General features: G+C 40.8%; 1 protein-coding gene and 1 long non-coding RNA gene across 13 annotated transcripts in view; one reads left to right on the forward strand and one right to left on the reverse strand.

Annotated features, from left to right (window-relative positions):
- The window catches only part of MCF2L (MCF.2 cell line derived transforming sequence like), a 240237-nt gene extending 221835 nt beyond the window's left edge, over positions 1-18402 (forward strand). For all 12 annotated transcript variants that reach the window (XM_068268077.1, XM_068268074.1, XM_068268068.1 and 9 more), the window contains 4 exons: positions 6332-6456; positions 9388-9500; positions 14311-14414; positions 14510-18402. In XM_068268077.1, the coding sequence (XP_068124178.1) occupies positions 6332-6456; positions 9388-9500; positions 14311-14414; positions 14510-14604 (437 nt within the window). In that variant the 3' untranslated portion in view covers positions 14605-18402. The remainder of the gene's footprint in view (positions 1-6331; positions 6457-9387; positions 9501-14310; positions 14415-14509) is intronic.
- On the reverse strand, positions 172-16812 carry LOC137546082 (uncharacterized). The gene is made up of 3 exons (XR_011026174.1): positions 16740-16812; positions 4765-4872; positions 172-416 (listed from the first exon to the last, which is right to left on the reverse strand). It is a non-coding gene; the product is annotated as an uncharacterized lncRNA (long non-coding RNA).
- Positions 18403-24693: the final 6291 nt, after the last annotated feature.

A 24693-nucleotide genomic window follows, 5' to 3' on the forward strand; every position in this document is an offset into this window, starting at 1 on the left:
TGATTGTGTGTTATTTGTAAGTTATTTTTGCTAAAACCATTGAAAAATAGGAAATTGTGAAGAGTGTAAATGACCCAGGTGAAAGATTTGTATTAGTCTCTTTCTTTTGTAAAAAAAATACCTCCTAGTCCATATTGCACTCCAGCCCCCCCCAACACCACAGGAATGGGGTTCATTTAAATGGATTTTTAAACATTACATAATTTTATGTTAAACCTGAAGTCATATGATCAAATGCTGGTGTTCGCTTTCAGGTGGATAACCAGGATCTTCTGTATTCTGGTCTTCCCTTAAAGGGGTCTTATTTGTGGTACACATTGCAGATCAGGCCATGCCCCCTCCCTTAAGCAATTGCAGAAATCAGTGGAGCGCAGTCACTATTCTGCTCTTGATGCCACCTTTCTTCTTGAATGGGCCTATTAAAAGATGAGGGGGGAGAAGGGATTTATTTATACTAACCTTTCTATATTCAAACTACAGTAAAACCCCCATTATCCGGAAGCAACATCGATTGGCTGATGGCGGATAAGTGTAGTTTCTGGTTGCTTGAGTGCCAGTGTTAAAATAGGCCTAGCTAAAAAACAGTACAATACCCCACACTAAATACTTACCACAAACTTTGTATTAATGTTAAAATATAGTCATGAAAGACAAATTGGAACTAAGGTCAGACTTAACTTAATGTAACAGACGTTTATTACTGTATAAAGAGGTGTAACAGTAGATTTATGGATCCTGCAAGGCCCGAATTTTTGGTTTGAGGGTGCTTGAGACTTAATTGAGTTCTGGATAACAGGGTTTTTACTGTATACAGAAATTCTTGATGTACTTCTTTATTTATGTTGTCCTGCTTAAATGATTCCCAATGCGATTACTGAAACATCCTTAGGAATCTGTAGGGGAGAGTGCAAGGACCCTTATGGCATTCAAAAGGCAAAGCAGGTCTTCTCTGCCAAGTGCAGAAGTGCAGCCCGCTTACTGCAACCGATCCAATGGATCCATTGCCGACTGACAAGTGTGAAGGGCTCCTATTAAAAAAATAGGATCCGTTCACTGTCAGTTTTGGCTGTTCTCAGCTCAAGTGGGAACAGTCTTACTAGTTTTTGGATTATGCACATTGACTGCCTCTAGACATTGCAATTCAACTCTGGTATTCATCACAAGCATACATTGTCAGTTGGCTGCTTATCTGCAACATCAAAGAGAGGTGGGGTTCTTTTTGCCCCAACTAAAAAAAACTTGATTATTTTGCACTAATCCTCTTCCTGAAATTAATTTGCCAGAATTCATCAGGCACGCATCTTACATGACCTGCCAGTAGATTTTGCTTGTTCAGTGTCTGAGGTAGCAAACTCCTTGGTCTAAAGCTAGTTTCCCACACTCACTCCCACCCTGTTTGCTGTACTCTTCACTATCCTGCCCTTTCTTATGTATCTACAAACAGTCTAGCAAATTGACTCCTGTTAATGTAGGCGCGCCCATCTTCATCGCCCCTTCCTTGCCCTGCTCACATCGTTCAGCCTTTCATGAACTTCTGTCTTTTATAACATCAGTCTCTCCTCCCTCTTCCTCCAAACATTACCCGCTCCACATTTTTATTCACACCTTCACTTAATCTTCTTTTCTGGTCACTACAAATGCTTGTTGTTGGTGCCTTATGAAATTCCAGCTCTGTTTGTAAGAAACTTGCATATCTCTGAGCTATTTATCTTACAATCCCTTACTGCGCAGACTCTCATCACCTGCTGATTTGTCACATGATGGCTTACAATGCGGTCACACATCCCACATTTGGAATATAAACATGATGGTAGTGTTGTTGTCATTCTGTCAAAATACTGCCCAGTCAGCTCTCTATCTCCTGCACTTTCCACCTGCCTTTTATCTTTTAAAGTTTACTCAGTCAGTGTTTCCCTTTCCACTTATAAACTGTTAAAATCTACAGACTCCTGGCTCAGTCATTCTGTTTTACTGCCTGGCTACCCCTTTTCCTGACAACAGACTCTCTGTCATCATCTGGGATTTTAACATCCTCATTGACAGTAACTACTCACCTGCTTCCAAGTTTCCATTGCTCAACACCTGTATTGACCTTACATGGTGAGAGAAACTGTGTGTTAAGGCAGGGCTTTCTTGCTAAATCTCTTCCGTTTCTTTGGAAAACATGCTACTACCGAGCTTGCAGCAGAATCATGTCAGGAGCATTGAAGACTCCTGCATTGAAAGCTGTTTCTACTGAACTTGGCAATGGCCTGGCTTCCCATCACTTGGAACACGATAAGACAGTTCTGTTGACTGCTCTGCATGATCACGTTTTATATAGTAATTGGCAATATTTACCAGGTATGATGTAAGATATTTCTTACCATATATATGATCTGGTGGGGGAAATCTGGTAGTGATTATTATGCTGTCAGGGTTTAGAGTAAGACTGGATCCACACTATGATGGGTTTGTTCCATGGGCAGTGACAGAGCATACTCAGTCACTTTCCACAGCACCTAACCCTAGTTCAGATGTATCCGTTGCATGTGACCTGTCACAACAGCATTGATATCATGCCATGTCCAACTTTCATACGGTGTCTGTAGAAATCTTGCAGGTTGGAAGTTTGAATTCAATCACTGCCACCAACACAATGTAAACAATGAATTGGAATATTTTTCAGTGGATCTTACACTTAACATAAGATCCGCTGACATATTGATTCCTTCATTGTGGTCTGTTCCCTGACTGATTTTGACTGTAGTGGGAACTCGTCCTAAAATGTACTTTAAAGTAGTTTAATTATTTGGCTGCATATCTAACAGCATTTATTACATCTCCTTGGCAACAGATTGTAAAAACTATGCTAGGCACCAGCATTTCCTCAGCGTGAAAGTGCCGGAATTACCTCCTCCCTTGTTGTCATCATCTACTCTCCAGCCATCGTAGAGGCTAGGGTTTAGTTATTTTGGGTTTGGGAAACCATGACATAAATCGTCCAAACCCATCATTAAACCTCACCCTATTCAGTACTTGCTGGGGATAGGGAAAGTCTTGTTTTTACAATGTGATACCAAGGAAACTGCCTTAGATGGAGCTTTATTGTTTACTGTTAGACTTAGCAACTGTCATTCAGGAAATGATTTTGAAAACAAAGAAAACCCTGAGAATCTCCAATGAGGAGATGGACTAGTCCAAAACCTGTTGGTTCTGTCAGATTTTAAAGTAAAAAAAAAGTAGTGGTTGAGGTCTGGATATGGTCAGTGCAGCCCACCTTCTAAAAATGTCTCCAACAGACATGCTGCATCATTTAAAGTACTGAGAGGTTGGTTTGCATGTTATTAGAAGCAAGGAGAGGCGCTAACACTGGCTTGATTTTCTTCTGGCACTGTATTTGGCCTTAGGAAGGGGGCTGAGGCCCACAAAACACGTTGCCATGTGCATATTAAAGTATGTTGCGAATTATTTTGAACGGGTCAGCATTGAGGTAAAGCCACCTCAAACGTTTTCATTTTAGTTGCTTTTAACATAGTTTTATCATACCCTGGGCGCCTCTTTCCCCCCATTTATGTTATTAATAAGATTTTGTGTGTCGTACTGGGGCATATATCACAGCACTATCCTTACAGTCTAGTGTTCCCTGCATTCTAATCACTAGTCAATCAAATTCTTCATCTGGTAAGAACGTCAAATATGGGTGGGGAGGAAGTGGCAGTTCTCCTCCTCTGTCGTTCCTAGGAATGCCCCTTTCTCCCTAAATCATGCCCACTTGTACCACTCCTCATACCCGCTTCAGGCCTGACAGAAAAAGAGAATGAGGGGAACCTGGAGTAGGTGGCTTATGCAGGGCCGGCCCTAGACTTTTCGCCGCCTGAGGCAAAATTAGAAAAATTCAGCGCCCCCCCCCCCCCCAGCCGTGGGTGGGCCGCCCGACGAGCTGGAGGGGTAGCGGGCAGAAAGGGGGTATTGGGCCTAGTGGTGGGGAAGGGGGTCGGACCCCCCCTCCCTCGCCTGGGTCCCCCGATCTGCGCTCCCCTCCAGCTTTAAAAGGTGAAGTACCAGCTCTATGATTAAGAGGCAACGAGCGGGGATCATTTACCTCTTCCGCGTTCCAGCGCGCGCTCCACTGACATCACTTCCTGCAACGCCGCCCACTGTATTGTAAGTGGACGGCGTTGCAGAAGGTGACGTCAGTGGAGCGCACGCTGGAATGCGGAAGAGGTGAGTGATCCCCGCCCGTTGCCTCTTAATCATACGCTGGTACTTAACTTTTTAAAGCTGGAGCGGAGCGCAGAGCGGAGGAACCCAGGCGAGGGGGGGGGGGTCCAACCCCCTTCCCCACCGCTAGGCCCAATACCCCCTTTCTGCCCGCTACTCCAGCTTGTCGGGAGGCCCACCCACCCATGGACAGGCGGGTGCTGCCCCCCCAGATGTGCCGCCTGAGGCAAATGTTTCACCCCGCCTCATGAGCGGGCCGGCCCTGGACTTACTTTTAGAGCAAAGAGGAAGTTCTGAGTTCAGGTCTGCTTTAAACATAACCAACAGCATAGTAATCTTTAAAGAAAAGCATTTTTGTTACAGCTGATACAAAACCTGCATTAAATCTGCAGTGCGTCTATTTCCTGCTTTCATGGGAGCAGACCTATTGTTAACATCCTGTGCTTTCAAATGAGGTTATCTGCCATGACAGTCATGTAACACGGGGAGAGCTCAAATTACAACTTTTGATTAGACACAAATGAGGGGGAATTTGAAAGGCTAAACTCTCTAAATACTTACAGGGCACATTACTCTGCTTTCCTTCTGTCCTGTGCAAGAGTTTAGGTCCAGTTTAAGTTCCAAGAAAGTTCTAGGTCAGGTTCCCGATTTCCATCTTTTATGCCGGTTCTGGGACAAAAAAAAGGAAATCATAGAATCTAGTTGAATCCCTCAGAAAGAGCTTGACTGTCAAAGCATCATACTTTTCTCAGTACAGGTTTCCTTTAATGTGCAGATGTTTGGTGAAACTTAAAATGTACGAATCTGCTTTCAATAAAAGAACTACTACACTACTAGAACTGTAGAATTTATCACCAGCTTTTTCACAGATACAACTTCCATCCTTAAGCTGTCGAAGTCCAAGTGGCTTAGCACATCTCACCTGACTTCAGCAGACAGCCGTCGACGAGGTATCGGGGAAAAAGCTCTGGTTTTGATTGCAGTGTATATTTCTGGCATGAACTCCAGACTTTTACTGTGAATATGTGGTTTGTGAGTCAAAGACGCTATTTAAAGTGATACTGAAGGGAAAAAAAAATATGATATAATGAATTGTATGCGTAGTACGGATAATTATTAGAACATTAGTAGCAAGGAATATTTCTAATTTCAGTTATAGCTTCTTCTTTCTTTATAACATTGTATCATTCTTTAATATTTGCCGTTTACAAATTACACTCTGTATTTTAAACTATGAAACTGAGCAGAGCTAATGACCCTTTGAACTTCATGGCAGTAAAACCTTACACAAACAAAAGAGACATGTTGAGATAAGTGCTCCAGAAAACAGCACTGTAGCCGACCTAAGTTTGGTCAGAGAGCTCAGAGAAGCTCTTTTGCATAGATAACAACTGAAGTTTCTTAACTCTTCCTGTACTGGAAACAATAGGAGACTCATATCTGTGCTACTAATGTTCTATTTCTTAGCTGTACTACACATACAAATCATTATATCATACGTTTATTTTCACATCAGATTCCCTTTAAAAATCAATTTGTTCAAAATATGTATAAGTTAGTTTCACAGACTCTTCATTATAAAAATTAGATATTACTAATGTCCATTTAGAGAGAGCCATATTTGGGGTTTATGCTAAATGAGCTGACCAGAAGTAATGGCATCTGCCTCCTTTCCCCCTCCCACTGACACTTCACACCCACCCTTCCACTTCTTGGCCCACAATGTAAGGATAACAGACACGGTATCATCAATCAAACTGACCACTAGCTTGAATAGGAACTGAAGGGAAAACTGCATGATGTGTACAAGGGATAATACTGCTTTTCTAGGCAGCCATACACACTGTACTGAGCATCTGTTGATAAAGGGTGATCGGCTTTCACTACTCCTGGATAGAGCGAACTGTTTATATAAAAGGCTGTTTTAACATGTAACCCTAAAATAAGAACTACTAAAAGGTTTCCTGATTCATTGCTTGTAGTTTGAGTTGAAGTGAGAATCTGGCCTGCAGCAGCTGTATCAGCTCTTTTTTGTTTTGCTTTTTGCATGTTGTGTTTGATGTGTATATGTTGCATGGTGTGTACAGATCAGGGAAATACACGCCTCAATCTGTAATTGTCTTTCTAGGCTGGAACAGAACATCACAGTCAATGGATGCCTCAGAGGAGAATGATGGATGGTCCAGTGGAGAAGACCCAATGAATTCTTCTGATGCGGAGGAAGAAACTGCAGAAACTGCAGATAAAAAGCTGGTAAACACAACTGAAATATGTACTTGCTTTATCACTTTAAATGTGCCCACTAATTATACAATCTTTATTGTCCAATCATACCGCTTCTACCTAATATGAGGGACTACCTAATGTATCCATTCTAAGTATATCCACTTACTTCACCCTTCTATATCACATAGATTTGGTGTGTTTGTACAATCAAGATTGTATTATTAAGGGGTACCTTGAAGCTCCTATTTTGCAGGTGATAGTAAAGGTGCATTGCATGTTTTTACTGATTGCAGTTTAGCATTTGGAATGTAACTGGCTGGCGCCGATAGCTCCATTCCCTGTTGAGATGACAGTGCAGCTTCATTGGACATACAGTTTTCTGGAAAGGGGTCTGTCACTCGGAGATCTGGGCTCAGAGGAGAACAGGGTTGTAGGACACATTCTATGCAAGTAAATAGGGCCGCTCGGCTTTACTGAATCAAAATGCTCCTGGATGCATTCTGTATTTTCCTATTTCCTATTTTTAATTTTTTTTTTTACTATTTGCAATGGGGTTGACCTGCCAGTATCCTAAAACATTGCACAAATCAATGATGCATATATTTTGTATTATTGATCAGACCCCCTTTTAAAAACTTTTGAACCCCACTTACGTTGTACACTAGCACCTTAAAGAGACACTGACGTGAAAAAAATTATGATATAATGAATTGGTTGTGTAGTACAGATAATTATTAGAATATTAGAAGCAAAGAAAATATCCTCATATTTTTATTTTCAGTTATATCGTGTTTTTTACAACATTGCATCATTCTCTAATATTTGCTGTTTCCCCACTACTCAGCATTCTAAATTATTTTTACAGAGCAGGCTGTGAACTTTTGACCTGTCCTGAACTGTTCTCTGCAGAAGAAAAAGCCTGACAGCTGAGATCATAAACTTCAGATGACAGAGCTCTCTGACTTTGAAAGTGGTGGAGCTGAATGGCTTGTTTTGCATAGATAGCAACTAGAGTTTCTGAACTCTTCCTGTACTGGAAATAATATTAGACTTATGTCTCTGCTCCCAATGTTTTATTTCTTAGCTGTACTACACATACAAATCATTCTATCATATTTTTTTTTTCACTTCAGTGTCTCTTTAAGGGCTTCTTCACACTCTGTGTTTTCAATCATTTTTAAAGTGACTCTGTAACAAAAATTACAACGTTTTTTCTACCATTCTACAAGTTCCTAAACCTATTCTAATCTGTTCTGGCTCACTGCAGCACTTTGTACTATTACGGTCTCTGTAATAAATCAATGTATCTTTCCCCTGTCAGACTTGTCGGCCTGTGTCTGGAAGGCTGCCAACTCTTCCGTGCTGGTCTGTTCCTATGCACACTCCAGTGTGTGTTTTATTTACATAAGACAGCAGCTTCTCTGCTATCTTATCAGTGATAGAAGAGAGCTGGATAAAAATCCTCCTCTGTTAGGCTGTGAAAGTAGCTGGCTGACACATACTGAGGAATTACAAACACAGGCACAAGCAGAGCTGTCTGCAGGAAGCCTGTTATGTTCAGTGCATGAGAGAAGAAGGGGACAGAAGGTAAACACACAAATGATCTTTTGAGATTCAAAAGGAAAGCTGTATACAGCCTGCTTGTGTATGGATGTATTTTCTATGTGTGGACATATTGTACATCAATCTACTTCCTGTTTTGGTGGCCATTTTGTTTGTTTATAAACAAACTATTTAAAACTGTTTTTGACTACTTTTAATGCGGCGGGGAGCGGCGAAATTGTGACAGAGGGGAATAGGAGATGTCCCCTAACACACTGGTATGTTTACTTTTGTGCGATTTTAACAATACAGATTCTCTTTAAGCGCTGGCGGTTTTAAAAATCGCTTTAAATGCACTTCTGCAATGTTGGTCTATGTGAGTGGTCTCACATGAGTGAAGAGCTTTCTTTGCAATTGCAACGGTGGCACCTGCATCATTTCCTGAGCGTTTGCGCTTCAATACAAAGTATAGGGAAATCGCAAAGTGCTTGAAAAGCTATTTCCCCAGCGCTTTTAAGAATAAATACATTGTTTTTACTCTGTTCCAGGTCAAATATTTCACTTCCTAAAAAACATCAGAAAGAAAAAAAAATTGCAGAACAAAAGCGCTTAGAAAAGCGCTTAACAAAACGCAACTCGCTCTAAAAGCGCAGGGAAAAGCGCTTTAAAAAGCACCCACAAAAGCGCTAAGCGCTGGCGATTTATAACGTGAACAAGGCCTAAAGATGGCCACTAACAGTCCAATTTCTAGCGAAAAATCGTTCGAGCGATCAGAAATTCTGATCGGATGAAAAATCGTTCACTACACCATCAACTAACCAATCATTGCTTCCTATCTATCACGACCACCAAGAAAATCCAAATTTTCGTTCGACGAAAATTCATTCGGGTGACATTTTTTTCACTCGTTCATAATCGATTGTGTCCACCAATGGAGATAATTTACAACCAATCCGATCAGAATTTCTAATCGCTCGAACGATTTTTCGCTAGAAATTGGACCGTTAGTGGCCAGCTTAAGACTGATGCTTGCCTGGTCTTTGTACAGATCTTCCACCTTTTCTACTTTCCGAGTGATTGGCCCAGGACAGTGTGTCATACCCCAGCTTTGCGGGCTTTGCCGTGTTGCAGGTGTGACTCCAATACGGCTAAAGCCAAAAGGTTGTTATGATTGTATAGGAACTGACATTTTTAAGGTGATAAAAGTGGCAGCCTCCATATTCACCTCTCATTTTTTTTTTTTTTTTTTAACTATTCATCAAGGTAGAAATTGTGAATAAGCCTCAATTTGCATAACAAAATGTTAGGATAAAGAAATAGAAAGTGTTCTTTGTTTAAGAGGTACGATCTATAAGTAGACTTGGTTGATACTGTTGAACTTACAAGCTATTCATGGAAATTGATCTGCTCTTTCAGTGCCCTGGTAAATATACTGTAGTAGCAGACGATGGGAAAAGCAGTTCAGAAGACCTTCTGGTGAAAAGTGGAGACACGGTTCAGCTAATTCGTGAAGAAGAGGAAGGAATGTGGTGAGGAATTGTTGGCTTATTGTATTGCAATGGGGTATATTCTATGTTTTTCATATACTATGGTGCAGGAACCCTGGTCCTGTGTGAGGTCTGGTATAGAACTCTCTGCAGAGCAAACTAACTACACTGTAACCTGTCAAGTCATATCAGTCCTGAACAAAACAGGTCTCCAAAACTAAGATTCATTCATATCACGCTAGTCCATGCTAAGCAAATGTCAGGTGAATTGGTAATTAAAATGTACCTGAGATGGGGCAGGAGAGAAAATGTATATATACCTGGGGCTCCCTCCAGCCCCCTCCGGCCTGATCGCTCCCTCCAGCCCCCTCCGGCCTGATCGCTCCCTCCAGCCCCCTCCGGCCTGATCGCTCCCTCCAGCCCCCTCCGGCCTGATCGCTCCCTCCAGCCCCCTCCGGCCTGATCGCTCCCTCCAGCCCCCTCCGGCCTGATCGCTCCCTCCAGCCCCCTCCGGCCTGATCGCTCCCTCCAGCCCCCTCCGGCCTGATCGCTCCCTCCAGCCCCCTCCGGCCTGATCGCTCCCTCCAGCCCCCTCCGGCCTGATCGCTCCCTCCAGCCCCCTCCGGCCTGATCGCTCCCTCCAGCCCCCTCCGGCCTGATCGCTCCCTCGACGTCCTCGGCCGCCTCTCCATTTGTCCGCAACCAGCCCCAGTAAGTTGTCTAGTCAGAGCCAGTCGGCTCAGTCTTGTGATGTGTTCCACCATGGCACTCTGTGTCTATGTAGTAGTTTCACTTACCTGGGGCTTCTGCCAGCCCCCTGCAGCCGCCCTGTGCCCACGCCATCCTGGAACAATCATCCGATCACCAGCCGCAACTAAGTTTCAGTATCGCCGACTTGCAAGTCGACAGCCACAGCGCCTGCGTGCATCCTCGCTCTTGCTCACATCCCCATCCTGCGCATGTACAGGAAGATATTTCTCTTCCTGTGCATGCGCAGGACAGCAATGCGAGCCAGGGCTGCGCAGGTGCAGTGGTTGCCAAAAATTAAACTTAGCCACACCACACAGGATGGTTCCAGGATGCTGGGAGCACAGGGTTGGCTGCAGGAGGCTGGCAAAAGCTCCAGGTATGTGAAACTCTTTATAGTGTCTTCATGTTTCCTTTAAGTACTTGGGACTTATTGCTAGTTCTCCCCCTAAACTTAATCCCAGGAACTTGCACCCAGTTCATTACCAATTACCAATTAACCTCCTCACGCTAAAAGTCATTAATATCTATTTTGTGACACTCAAAAAACGTTCTCCCCCACTCTGTGTATCAAAAGGGTGTTTCTGATGTGTAATTTAACTCAAGACATATTAACAATACTTCCAAAAGAAAAAACAAGTACATTTTTGTGGTATTGAAAGAATTGTTTGGAAAAATTGTTTCACAGTTTCACAGAGCATCCATTACATCAATATACACGTGTCAAAGAAGGCTCTCCATATTCACCAAAATAGTTTTACTGGTACAAAACATACAGATCTTTTTTACTGCAAAATGTGTTTAATTGACTCTAAACGTTATCACCGTGTGGCTTGTGTCCCTCTTTCTTACTTTAAAAAGTTGGGATTTATGTTCAAGATGCAGACATAGCACTGCACCTAACTAAGTAAGCCGTGTTTCAGGGCTAGGCCAATATTTATCAATGCATCAGTTTTCTCCTGCTGTGCCACTGCAAAGCTTTACCAGAATATGGCATTTCACATGCTGGAGACCCTGGCCACACTTTGGTCAGAAGGACCACCACAAATCAGTTGGCACTCACAAGAGTGTAAAGGGAGGGGGAGGGTCACAAGTTTAATTTCTACCTCCAAAGTAAGAGAAAGTCGTTTTCATTTATTAAAGATCTTTGTTATTGTGTTCATCATTCAGTCTTTTAGCACTAGTGTTGTGTTTCTTCTTCATTTTTTATTCATGAAGATTGAGCATTCTGTGATAAGAGATCTGTACTGTTGTCCCCAGGTAGCATTATTTATGTAACGCTTGTCTTAATTTACACTCTTGTCATGGCAGCTTTTGTTTTGTGTCAGATTAGAATTGCACTTATTACATGGGAGAGGAATGTTAACCTCCCCTCAGTATATGTAGTACAAATCCTGCAGTAAGGGCTCGTTCCCACTAGGGGCGTTTTCAGCCTTTTTTCAAGCGCAAGCGAATTTTAAAATCTCCCACAAAACACTTGTGCAATGAATCTCTATGAGAAGGATCATATCAGCGCGGTTCGTGCGCTGTGCGTTCAACAAAGAGGTGCCTGTACCATTTTTTGAGGCGATTTTGCCTCAATGGAAGGTATAGGAAAAACGCAAACGCTCACAAAATCGCTTTGTGAAACGATTGCATGAGCGTTTTTAAGAACAAATACATTGTATTTATTCTTTTCCGGGTCAAAGAGTTCACTTCCTGACTAGCGTCAGGGAGTGAATTACAAAACTGCTCTGGAAAAGTGCTTAGAAAAGCACTTTTACCAGAAACACAGCGCGCAGTGGAGCGCCTAGAGGGGGGGAAAAAGTACACGAAAAATGCAAAACGTTCACGTTTCTGATTTTAGGTGTGAATGAAGCCCTAGTGAGGTAAATAGAGATTGTAGCATTTTAATGATTCGACTAAACATGTTATTTACTGCATCAGAGAGGTCATTTGTTAAACAAGAATATCTTAATAATGGTAACTACCACTAAACTACTACCATTATTCATGGAAATTTCCACTAATTGTTACATTTTCCAACTGCATGTTGGAAAAAGTAAAAAGCCGTCTTAAGGAGAACTGTAGTGAGAAGGATATGGAGGCTGCCATGCTTATTTCCTTTTAAGCAATACCAGTTGCCTGGCAGCCCTGCTGGTGTATTTGGCTGAAGAAGTGTCTGAATCACACCAGAAACAAGCATGCAGCTAATCTTGTCATATCTGTCTAATTTGTCAGAAACACCTGATCTGCTGCATGCTTGTTCAGGGCCTATGGCTGAAAGTATTGGAGGCAGAGGATTAGCTGAATAGCCAGGCAACTGGTATTGCTTAAAAGGAAATAAATATGGCAGCCTCCATATCCCTCTCACTACAGTTCTCCTTTAAAATCGCCCATACTTTTCCTTCCTTATCTCCTCACAGTCCTACAATCCAAAACCGCTTTTTTCCTACTTTCAACACCTGCATTGATTACTGCTACTAATGTTCTATTTATTATCCATACTACACATACAATTCCAGTGGTCTGAAAGTCAGCATTTCTACTTTGCTCTAAAAGATTCCTCACAGCTTGAAAGCTACTATCCCAGAATTTTTTTCAGCAGAACTTCACTGAAATGTTTAAACAAAGCACTTTGTCCTGCTATTCAGCTTCAAATCTGTATCCAAACTTGCATTCCAATGTTGATACATGTGTGTAAACACAGTGTAACAAGTGAAAAGGAGCTCTCCGTGAAGCTCTCTGTGCTTCAGGCACACACACAGCTCAGAACAGCTAATTAGAAGATGTTAATACATAATAAAAAGCAGTTTGAATAAAATGCAATGGGCCATATGCAATTCACTTTTTCACCTGAGTTTTCGCCTAGGAGATATTTTTAAACTTGTCAATAAAATGCCTTCTAAGCCACCAGAAAGCAAGAACATACTCAAAATAATTTTAATATTACTTTTTCACCTACTTTTTGGTACTTGTTTAGTTAAAAAGTGATGAAAAATTATCTTCTAGGAGAACACTCAGGTGAAAAAGTGAATTGCATATGGCCCAATGACCGCTTTTAGGGCAAGATAAACTACACTTTGGAAACTTGTAATTTGTAAATAGACAATTACTTGTGCACAAAAGCAAATGTGATAACTGTATGAGTAAAATAAAGTAAGAAAACACATTTTTATTGAATGTTATGTCGGAGTTTCAGACCACTTTCATTATCTTTTCATTTGAAAGGATGAAAAAAATGTCCCAATTGGGAACATTATATACTTTCTTTTACCATCTCATAATTTTTAATACACTTTGGCCCATTTGCAATTAGCGTTTTCTCTTTCATTTTCTCCAGGTTGATATTTGTATACCTTGCCAATAGAATGCCTTTTAAGCCACCAGGAAGCAAGAAAATACACTGAATAATTTTGACATTACATTTGGCATTTTTCAGTTGCAGAATGCTGAAAAGTTATTTTAAGCAGAAGATTAAAAATTATCTCCTAGTAGAAAACGGAGAAGAAAAAGTGAATTGCATATGGCCCTTTGAGTTTAAGAATAAATAGATGTTAGTGGTTTAATTTCTGCTGCCTAATTCAAGGAAACTTCAGTGGTATAACCTGCAGGCTGGAAAGAAATCGCAAGCTGGCACTGGGGACTATGCTGATATGTAAGAAATGAAAGCTCTAGCAGCAATAACAATAGCTGTAGTTACAGCATTATGGTGACTGTAGATTATTTGGTGCATAAATTGGAGTTTCCTCTCTTAAACCTGTGCAGGTAACCTGTTTCTGAGATCTGTATCCCTTTCAGCTGCACTTTACTATCATACTGGTGGCATATACCCATTTGACTTGGTGCCAATAAACTAATAAAATGGTGTTCAGTTGTAGGTGATAAGTACTCATATACTTTTATGTTTGGAGCAGTAGACCACAAGATTCTGGCAGAACATTACTTGGTATATTCACCTATTGTGACAAATGCTAAAGGCCAGGATACTTCTAGCTTACTAGGAACCACTATTTCACAAATAATTGAAAAGTTGTTGGAATGAGAGTGGGATGTATGTCAGTCTGAAATGCATTAACAATTATTGCAGGTGTTATAGATTTCTTTGTTGTGAAATATACTGCAGGTTTGTGAAGAATCTGAGCACCAACAAAGAGGGATTAATGCCTGCCAGCAACCTGATGACTCTTATCGGGACTTCTAAATCCTTGCATTCACTTAGTGGTTCAGGTGAGTTGCCTTGCATTCAGGCCTGCAGACATTATATTGTGTATGCGTAATGCTGATTGTTCTTTGTTTTTTTGTTTTCTTTTGTCGCACTACAGAGTCAGGAACTGCGTCCAGCACTTTAAGCACCTCCTCGAGCTGCAGTGAAAGCTGTAATGCAAGCAGTGCCAGCTTCTCAGATATCAAGGGCTGAACTTCAACACAGTATGCACAAGAGACAGTAGTGACCTGGTCAGGTACACCCGGGCTGCAGCCCCAGTGAGAAGAGCAGAAGGTGGATGAACGTGAGAAGGTCTGAGGTGGAAGAGGATGTCCTTGTCCTACCAAAGAGGCACAACATGCCTTTAAGCCTCTCCTTGCCCTGATAAATTGCATGCTAAGGATCCAAGTCAATGAAGGAGTAGCCAGTAAGGACTAAAGTTCTGTGCTAGAGGGACCTAGCTCTTCAAAACTACACTCACTGTATTTGAAGTTCAGTTTACACACCTAAAATCAGTGTTCGTCGTCAACATTTCACCCTGATGTAGAGAATCCTATTACTGCTGCAAGGCAGTATGTCTCAGTTTGACATAAAATATTGATGGTGCTGCCATTTTCCTTCACATTCCAAGGCAGGGCACTTTCTAAGAGTCTCCACTTCTCCACAGCTACGTGCAAAATTGACTGTAAAGACTATTCTATTTTGTAGATTTTTTTTTTACTGTATTCCCAGACCAGCTTGAAGGGTTTGTGGGGGAGAGTTTGCAAAAGAAAAGAAAACAGAAAACCCTTTAACATGCCAAGAGAATTTATACATCGATAAACAGTTACATTTTTTGTCCTCTTAATAAACTCATTCTGTCCAGAGGTCTACAGTGAAGCCTATTAGCGTAGCTTGCCCTGGTGCATGTCTGAAATGCAAAATGTGGATCTGACCAATTGTTTTCTGAGGGAAGCAAGAGCAGTAGCATACACTGACCATATTTACCACTCTGTAGGAGTACAAATTAAATTATATACAGCACTTGAATTTGCATAAGTTCAAAGAACATGAGAGAGGTTAGCCAGCCTCCATGTTTTATAATGCCCTATAATATGTACGTCTAACATGCTCAAGCATAGAGGCAAATTATTCTGATAATTGCATCCATGGTTCTATTTTTACTGTGTTCTCATTCGGCGAAAAGCCACAAGAAATGTTTATTGCTTTGCTGGATAAGCAGAGATGTGCGTATTCCAAAGTTGAACTTGGCCAAAATGTTAATTTTGGATTTTCGGAGTTAGCGCTACCTAGGAATTCTTTCTGATGGCTCCATCTGAAGCCTTTATGGATGAGAATCCTTAAAGTTCATTTTTCCCTTATGGAACAGAACAACTTCTTTCTCAAAATTATTTTTCTGAGCTGCGTTGGTTTATGGATTTAATTTGGCATCATTGCTATACATTCCTTTCCATTCTAAGAAGTTGTATTTAGATTTCTCTCATTGAATATATCGGTGGGTTTAAACTGTCATGGTGGCAGAGGAATCAGGAGACAAGATAACTGCTTCCAGTACTTAGCCGACAGCATTATGTCTTAGGGTGCACATACGCGTGCTCAATTTTCCTGACCGATATGATCATTATGGTGCAATCTGCCAGTGATTCATGACACAATGTGGCCGTTCGATCATAATTTCAATCAAATTCCAGCTGAAATCAATCAAAGATATTAATCGCTCAGACTGGAAAAAATCTTGTTCGAAATGGGTCGGTCAGATGTGTGGCGGTATTGGCATTCGGTAACGGACCACCTGATGGACACCTGTTTGTAGTGGAGTTTACACTTCTCTATGTGGTGGCACCCTATTTTTGTGTCTTCTCTCCATCATCACCAGGGTGCCTGTGTCCCATGACGCAAAGGCATGTACCTGGTCACATAGCGTACTTGCCATCGGGTCACAGGGTACAAGTGGCAGACCCACAGATTTTCAGTAGATTTCATGCTGAAATCTGTTTAAAATCTGTGTACAACAGTGGCAGCAATAGATCTCTCTCTGATCAGATTTAGATCACAGAGGGATTTATCTGATGTTATGACAATAGTTGACTTAGCTGTTTTAAAACCGTGATAGAAATCTAAAAACATGAGATGAAATGATCAGTCTATTTTAAACAAAATTAGTTGACAGTCCCCTAGGCATGGTGGCAAATCTTGACTGAAAGGCTCTCACTGTAGTAATGAGAAACAGTAGTGGTCTCTGCTTGGCACCCTGCCAACTCCCATCTGCCTCCTTTTCAGCTTCTCAACCAGTAAAATGTTTGCAGAGCTATTAGGCCAAGAATTCCCTGAGAGCAATTCTATGGTACCTGTAACTTTGACCACCTTTCTATGTCCAGCCGAAACTTCCGATAGTGGTCTTCCAGTCTGAAGATACCTGATTTACACAAAACAAAAAACAGGGTGGTAGATATGGGAATGCCTGACAATATATTCACTCATAAAATCAGTAGTCCTGCTGATGCTTGAGTTTAACATCTATCTAATGGAAAGTATGAATGGCTGCAGCACACCAGGGACAAATCATATATACTGTTTTCTTTCTATGGTTGCATCATTACAAAAGCTAATACCTGATATAGCAATAGTGCTTAATCATAGCTAACTTTGATTCACCTGACAAAACATTCAGACTAGCTTTGAAACAGGATGGCTGTACTATTGATCCTAGCAGTGCAAGAATACAAATATATAAACTTAGCCCAGGCTATGGGTGCTGCACTCTATACTCGGTGTCTTGCTTTGTTGGATATGCCCATAAAGGTTGTTAGTGGCTTTTTATGCTACATATTCTACTTATCGATCATAAGTAAATTGTGATGTAAGAAGCAAAATACAGTTGTCACTTGGGATGTCTTTAGAAAATAACAGTGCCTTTTATTAGGAAAGGAGAGCCTATGTAATGCCTACTAGTGTGTCAGTCAGTGTGGGCATATAATAAATGCAGTGTGCATTGACAACGCGTGTAGCACAACATTCTGCATAGTGTGTCATTGTCACTTCCTCCCACTTCTTAAGCAAGCTTGATTTAGTATACGTAGAAAAGAAATTAGGTATAACACATAGTTGGCTCTAAGCTCCCTTTTTCTACCAAAGGGCATTACTGAAGGCTGATTTAGCTCTACAAACATTTTAAAGCAAGATTTTGTGTTTCATTGTTCTGGACTGTAAATCAAGCAACGCGTGTTGAGGATTAAGAACTGTGAGCAGGATGATTCACAAGGCAACCTAGGCAGGTTCCTCAGGCCTAGTGGGTGCCAAAGACCCAGCTGCCACCTTCTTTGACCCCTCTTATTTCTCAGCTTTCTAGGAAGACTATCATGAAGAGTCAAAGCTACTACCTTGCCTTGCTCCCCAATTCATCTTAATCCTATTCTGGGAGGTTTTATATGGTCCACCAAATGCAAACTCCATGTGTAATATATATCTGCACTAGAGGCATTTAACAAGCTGAACTCTGGTGGATACATTTGTTTGTCAAGAATGGAGTTTTTGTCCTTGGTAAAAGAAAGCTGACTAGTGACTGAAATAGGCTTACACATATACATAGGTTCATCTACGTTCATCAACATACATTTACTAAGTAATTTGCTTGTGTGTACACCGTCCTGTTGAGATCATCACCTTAACCAGTTCAGCACATTTAAATGCCACCTTTTAATGCCATGCATATGTAAGTTTGGCTTCTCGTTGTTTAGATGAAGTACATTCAATTTTCACTTCAGTTCACTGCAAGCCGCAATATATTATTGTAAATGTAAGAATCATAAGATAGAAATACTTGTGTGTGCAGCTCCTAGCGATAGAATCTTTGCCTTTAGACAGCTCAGCAGCCTTCTGTGTGTGCCTTTCCTTCAGAGATACAGTATATATATATATATATATATATATATATATATATATATATATATATATATATATATACATATACACTGTATACATACAGTGGTGTGAAAAACTATTTGCCCCCTTCCTGATTTCTTATTCTTTTGCACATTTGTCACACTTAAATGTTTCTGCTCATCAAAAACCGTTAACTATTAGTCAAAGATAACATAATTGAACACAAAATGCAGTTTTAAATGATGGTTTTTATTATTTAGTGAGAAAAAAAACTCAAAACCTACATGGCCCTGTGTGAAAAAGAAATTGCCCCCCTCAACCTAATAACTGGTTGGGCCACCCTTAGCAGCAATAACTGCAATCAAGCGTTTGCGATAACTTGCAACGAGTCTTTTACAGCGCTCTGGAGGAATTTTGGCCCACTCATCTTTGCAGAATTGTTGTAATTCAGCTTTATTTGAGGGTTTTCTAGCATGAATCGCCTTTTTAAGGTCATGCCACCACATCTCAATAAAATTCAGGTCAGGACTTTAACTAGGCCACTCCAAAGTCTTCATTTTGTTTTTCTTCAGCCATTCAGAGGTGGATTTGCTGGTGTGTTTTGGGTCATTGTCCTGCTGCAGCACCCAAGATCGCTTCAGCTTGAGTCGACGAACAGATGGCCGGACATTCTCCTTCAGGATTTTTTGGTAGACAGTAGAATTCATGGTTCCATCTATCACAGCAAGCCTTCCAGGTCCTGAAGCACCAAAACAACCCCAGAACATCACACTACCACCACCATATTTTACTGTTGGTATGATGTTCTTTTGCTGAAATGCTGTGTTACTTCTACGCCAGATGTAACGGGACACGCGCCTTCCAAAAAGTTCAACTTTTGTCTCGTCGGTCCACAAGGTATTTTCCCAAAAGTCTTGGCAATCATTGAGATGTTTTTTTAGCAAAATTGAGACGAGCCTTAGTGTTCTTTTTGCTTAAAAGTGGTTTGCGCCTTGGATATCTGCCATGCAGGACAATTTTTCCCAGTCTCTTTCTTATGGTGGAGTCGTGAACACTGACCTTAATTGAGGCAAGTGAGGTCTGCAGTTCTTTAGATGTTGACCTGGGGTCTTTTGTGGCCTCTCGGATGAGTTTTCTCTGCGCTCTTGGGGTAATTTTGGTCGGCCGGCCACTCCTGGGAAGGTTCATCACTGTTCCATGTTTTTGCCATTTGTGGATAATGACTCTCACTGTGGTTCGCTGGAGTCCCAAAGCTTTAGAAATGGCTTTATAACCTTTACCAGACTGATAGATCTCAATTACAGTACTTTTGTTCTCATTTGTTCCTGAATTTCTTTGGATCTTGGCATGATGTCTAGCTTTTGAGGTGCTTTTGGTCTACTTCTCTGTGTCAGATAGCTCCTATTTAAGTGATTTCTTGATTAAAACAGGTGTGGCAGTAATCAGGCCTGGGGGTGACTACAGAAATTGAACTCGGGTGTGATAAAAGTTATTTTTTAACAAGGGGGGCAATCACTTTTTCACACAGGGCCATGTAGATTTGGAGGGTTTTTTTCTCACTAAATAATAATAACCATCATTTAAAACTGCATTTTGTGTTCAATGATGTTATCTTATCTAATAGTTAACGGTTTTTGATGAGCAGAAACATTTAAGTGTGACAAACATGCAAAAGAATAAGAAATCAGGAAGGGGGTATTACATATACATATATGTATATATATATTCCAGTTTTAACATACAGAGGTGATGATGCAAGTATGGAGGACTATGTATTTTGCCAGGCTTCCAGTGTAAAAGCAAATGCATGGAACCAATACAGAATGTTACTGTGAGTTGTTGCTATAGCCAGGAATGATACTTACACTAAAGTAAAGAATGGATTTATACATTGTACATTTAACACTAATGAAATTTACCATTAAATATACATATATTTTTATTTTTTTTTGGGGGGGGGGGGATGTCCACTGTATTGATAACACTGCCCAAGTGGACGTCTACTGCTCCTGTTCCGATGGCTTTTCTGAATTCTAGGAGAACAGTTGTATAAATTAGGACCCGCACAGAATGAATAGTACGTTTATTTGGAATTTGTTAAACATGTACGGTAAGTCCATAACTCCCAAAGATGTACAGCCTAGCAAGCGCTTTACAGCAGGTCGTAGATGGGAGGATGTCATGTGCTCTGTCCACTTGTTTTCTGTTAATCCTATCATTTTATAATATACACTGATGCCTTGCTCAGTCTTCCACTGTATTTTGCTGCTTTTTTGTTCAGCACGGCTGTTATGCTCCTTTCTATCATTGTAGACTGTTCTGTTCTCTTTCTAGATATACTGTACACAGATCCACACTAGCTCCTTCCCTGTCCGCTTCTCTGCAGATCTCAGCACTCTCTTTCCCATGCACATGTCACCCAATACATGTGAACGCACCCCTCAGATACTGCTGCCATGTGCAGGAAATAGAAAGAAATGCATCCAAGACGCATTCTTCATTTTCAATTCCACACTATTTATAAAGCATTTTTTATTGTCATTATTCCCAACAAATCACCCCTTCCAAAATGCCCTCACCTTTTCATGTGTTGTGATTAGCAACGCAAAATTATCACTTCATAACATTTGCCTTATAACGCGTTGAAGGTATTCAACAGGAAAAGGGCCATCAACTCCAGCCCGGTGCATTTTGTTTTTCTGCGGTTATTTCCTATGGAAACTTTTTCAGAAGTGTTGAATTTCACTTTCATCATTAACCTGTTATTCACCACAACAGCTGACTTGCCTTGCACATTGATTGCAGCCGTTTCATAAATACCAGCAAATGCCACAAACTGCTGCTGAATCCAGAGTAGCAGCTCTGCTTTCATTTAGCAGCTTCTTGTACACCAATGACTTATGCATATCTGGTTCTAATCTACAGTATGTTAACCATGCTTATCCCTGACAGTGCTGCTGCAAGTCACAGCTGCCTAATAACCCCAATAATGGAGCAGAGTACTTCAGGTAGGTGTGGTGGGCCTTCCGTTACACCTTGGCCACATTCAGATTGATGTTCTAGTTGCTGCTATTTCACTGCCACTTTACTTCCTGTTGACTGCCACTGCTCATGGTTTTCTGTGTGTGGGTAGCGGCATTGGTCCAGCACTATCCAAGTGTTTACAGTCTGCTGCAGTGGCAGAGTGGAGTCCACAGCCCATGAGACATTGCATGCACAATTTTCTACTGTGCCAGACAGCCACTGAACTTGGACACCTGTGTGTATGCTCATTTACATACGTATCATGCAGGCGATGGATCTGTGGCAAATCAACTACAAAAACATGCATGTTTTTCAGCTCTTCATGTAAATGAACCTCCTGAGAACTGATGAACAATGATTATAAACAATCTGCAATTTCAGTTTTCTTTTGTCTTTGTCTAGTGTCTTTCCAGGAAATCTTACCATTTTCCACATTGTACAGAAGAAGTTAGGTTTAATAATTCAATATAAAATCAATTTTATCTTCTTTTAGCTTTCTCTAGAAAGTACACTTTGTAGTCACCTAAGAGTAGCTTTTACGCTGATCACTGCGAGTGCTGCCATCTGTTCTGAGTTGCATAGTTTCAGGAAACGTCTTCTGTTCTTAACAGCCTATTAACCACATGTTCATTGGGATGAGTGCTGGGATGCCACCGTAGGCTGTCTGGCCTGAACAAAGTGTGGAAGGAATTTTCTAAACCATGCCCCTCTACCTCAGTGCCAAACCTAAACATTTGTCAGGAACTGGTCACATGACACCAGTGCATAGTGGTGATGCCTATTCCCCTATGCATTACATTAAAGAGGACCTAAACTTATGCATAGGAATGAAGGAAAACATAGAAAAACTAACCGTTTTTTATTTAGATAACAGGCTGTCTAATTCTCTCTTATCTGGAAATAATAAATCACTGTAATTTGAGCTGACACCTCTCTCATCTGTGCGGCACAGAGCTGAGTTCAGAGGCTATGTGTGAACACTCTGTATGTGCTCCCAGCCAACCAGGAAGTAACAGTTCTGCACCACCTCTAAAGAGCTCTGTAAATGGTAACAAATGTTTTTCTGTAAAGGATATTATGCTGTTGCTTCTCTTTTAGAGCAGAGTGAAAGTCTTGGGTTTAGGTCCGCTTTAAAGCTGGTTGAAAAAAAAATACCTGAATAAAATAGACATTCAAAAAAGAGGACAGTATATTAGCAGAGCTGGATGAGGTCAAGAAGGATAGTTATTACCTGGAATCTCATTAGTTTAGGTAGTTTCTAATTGAATGGCTAATGACTATAGGCACCACTATGGCATGGTGCACCACTAATTAAAAGGGAATGAGGCTACTGTGACAATCCCACTAAATACACTGTTACTAGGGTGACTGTGATAGACTTGCTTAGTCAGTAGTGATGAATAGCAATTTGCACAGATGTGGGCTTCTCTAGTATATTGTAATTTATTTGTAAATACTTTGTATAAAACTGACTGTTATAAAATAATATTGTGTAGGCATTTGTGGTAAATTGACACTTTTTTTTTCTCATGGGATTTTGTCAATATTCCCTGTGATTTATAAGTACTGCACTTTATAGAAGACATCTCATCTGTTTATTTTTTTTTTTCCCCAAACGATGTACAGAATGTGAAATATTGTATGTATAAAGGTTTATTGAAAACATTTCAGCCACACCTGTTGTATTTCCCTGCTGTGTGTCTTTATAAAAAAAACAAAAATACTAATTCTAAAATGTGTATGGTGACTTTTTCTTAAAGCTCAAGTTTAGATAAATGTACCAAAAAATGGTAATGCATTAATAAAAAATTATTCAGGGAGGGATTACACTTGGGTTACAGTTTTCCATGGATATTATTTTGTTTTTAGTGTGTGTTTTACACGGGCATCAACTGACAATGGGAATTGCATGCAGTGTGCCAAAAAGTAGTCGATTTTTTTTTTATTTCCTGCATGTGGGAACGTCGCTGATGTGTACCGGCCCATTGATTACCATGCGGAAAACCTGCATGTGATTGCCCCAAAGAGTGATTGCTGCATTCATATTTTTTGGAAATACAGGACCTGTAAGTAGATGTACCCCTCTTAATCAACTGCACAATTTACACTCATGCTGAAGGGAGAAGGGCTAAAGAAGAAGGGATAATTATAATCTCCATGCTCTCCATAGTCAAGTCAGCAAGCTGGTTGTGTCCCTGACTAATGCTGGATACACACGGTGTGTTCCCCCGCTCGATTCCCGTCTAATTGTTTATTTCCAACATGTCCGATTTGCATTTCGATGGGTCGTTAGGTCGATTCGTATGTAAAGTATGCCAAATCGACCTAACGATCCATCGAAACGCGAATCGGACATGTCAGAGTCGACGCGAATCGACGGGCGCATTGAGTGCGGAAACTCACCATGTGTTTGCTTTAAATTCTGGGGAAGAGTGAGGTCACTGAGCTGGCACTGTAGTGTGATTACGGTATGTCACTGTTCAGTTATTGAGATGAAAATTTAGTATTAAAATGTAAAAATCTTTCTCATTAGATATTTCACATACAGTATCTCACAACTGTGGTATTATTATTATTAATTTATAAAGCGCCAACATATTCCGTGGCGTTGTACATAGTAGGAAAACAAGGGCTACATAATGATACAGACAATGATGTACTATCAAATATGGACACTGATACAAAATACAGAATTGGTGATTACAATGACAGATGTGAGTTCACCTCTTCTTCACATCATTATATATGTTTATAAAACCTTTTATTGGAGTGCATCGTACCTCCCATTTGTCCCATTATAAATTCATCATGCATGTTTTACTTCCAATGTAACAGGCACAGCAGGTACAGTATTATAATCTACCTACTCTCTGAACCTCCTACCGGCAGGATTTAGACTAGCCCATCTATTGTGGAGTTCTCAGGATTTCTTTTATTTGAAAAGGCACTCCTTGAATGGCAGTGGCACAGTCCATCTGCCAGAATAGTGGCATATGAGTAGGCAGACTGGCTGGCATGTTTGTTTAGGTCCTTTCCAGAGAGTGCAAATTTTTTAGATTTGACGGTGTATCAAAAAGAGGGTAGAATTTTGACCAAAACATACCTAAAACCAGTAGATACCAATACTTACATCAATATAGACAGTTGTCACCACTACAAGTGGTTGATGAATATTCCTAAGGGCCAGTTCTTAAGACTTAGAAGAAACTGCTCAAAAGTAGATGATTTTGAAAAAGAGGCTCAAATCCTGCAAGCCAGATTTGAACATAAAGGATATCCACAAGACATCATTTTGGGAGCTAGGGAGCAGGCCATATGCACTGCAAGACCAGCCTTATTGGAAGAGAGAGAGAACCCCATTGGCCACACTTTTCAGCAACCCAGTGTAGTCATGAG

This window comes from Hyperolius riggenbachi, chromosome 2 (assembly GCF_040937935.1).
Source record: "Hyperolius riggenbachi isolate aHypRig1 chromosome 2, aHypRig1.pri, whole genome shotgun sequence".
Taxonomy (NCBI): Eukaryota; Metazoa; Chordata; class Amphibia; order Anura; family Hyperoliidae; genus Hyperolius; species Hyperolius riggenbachi.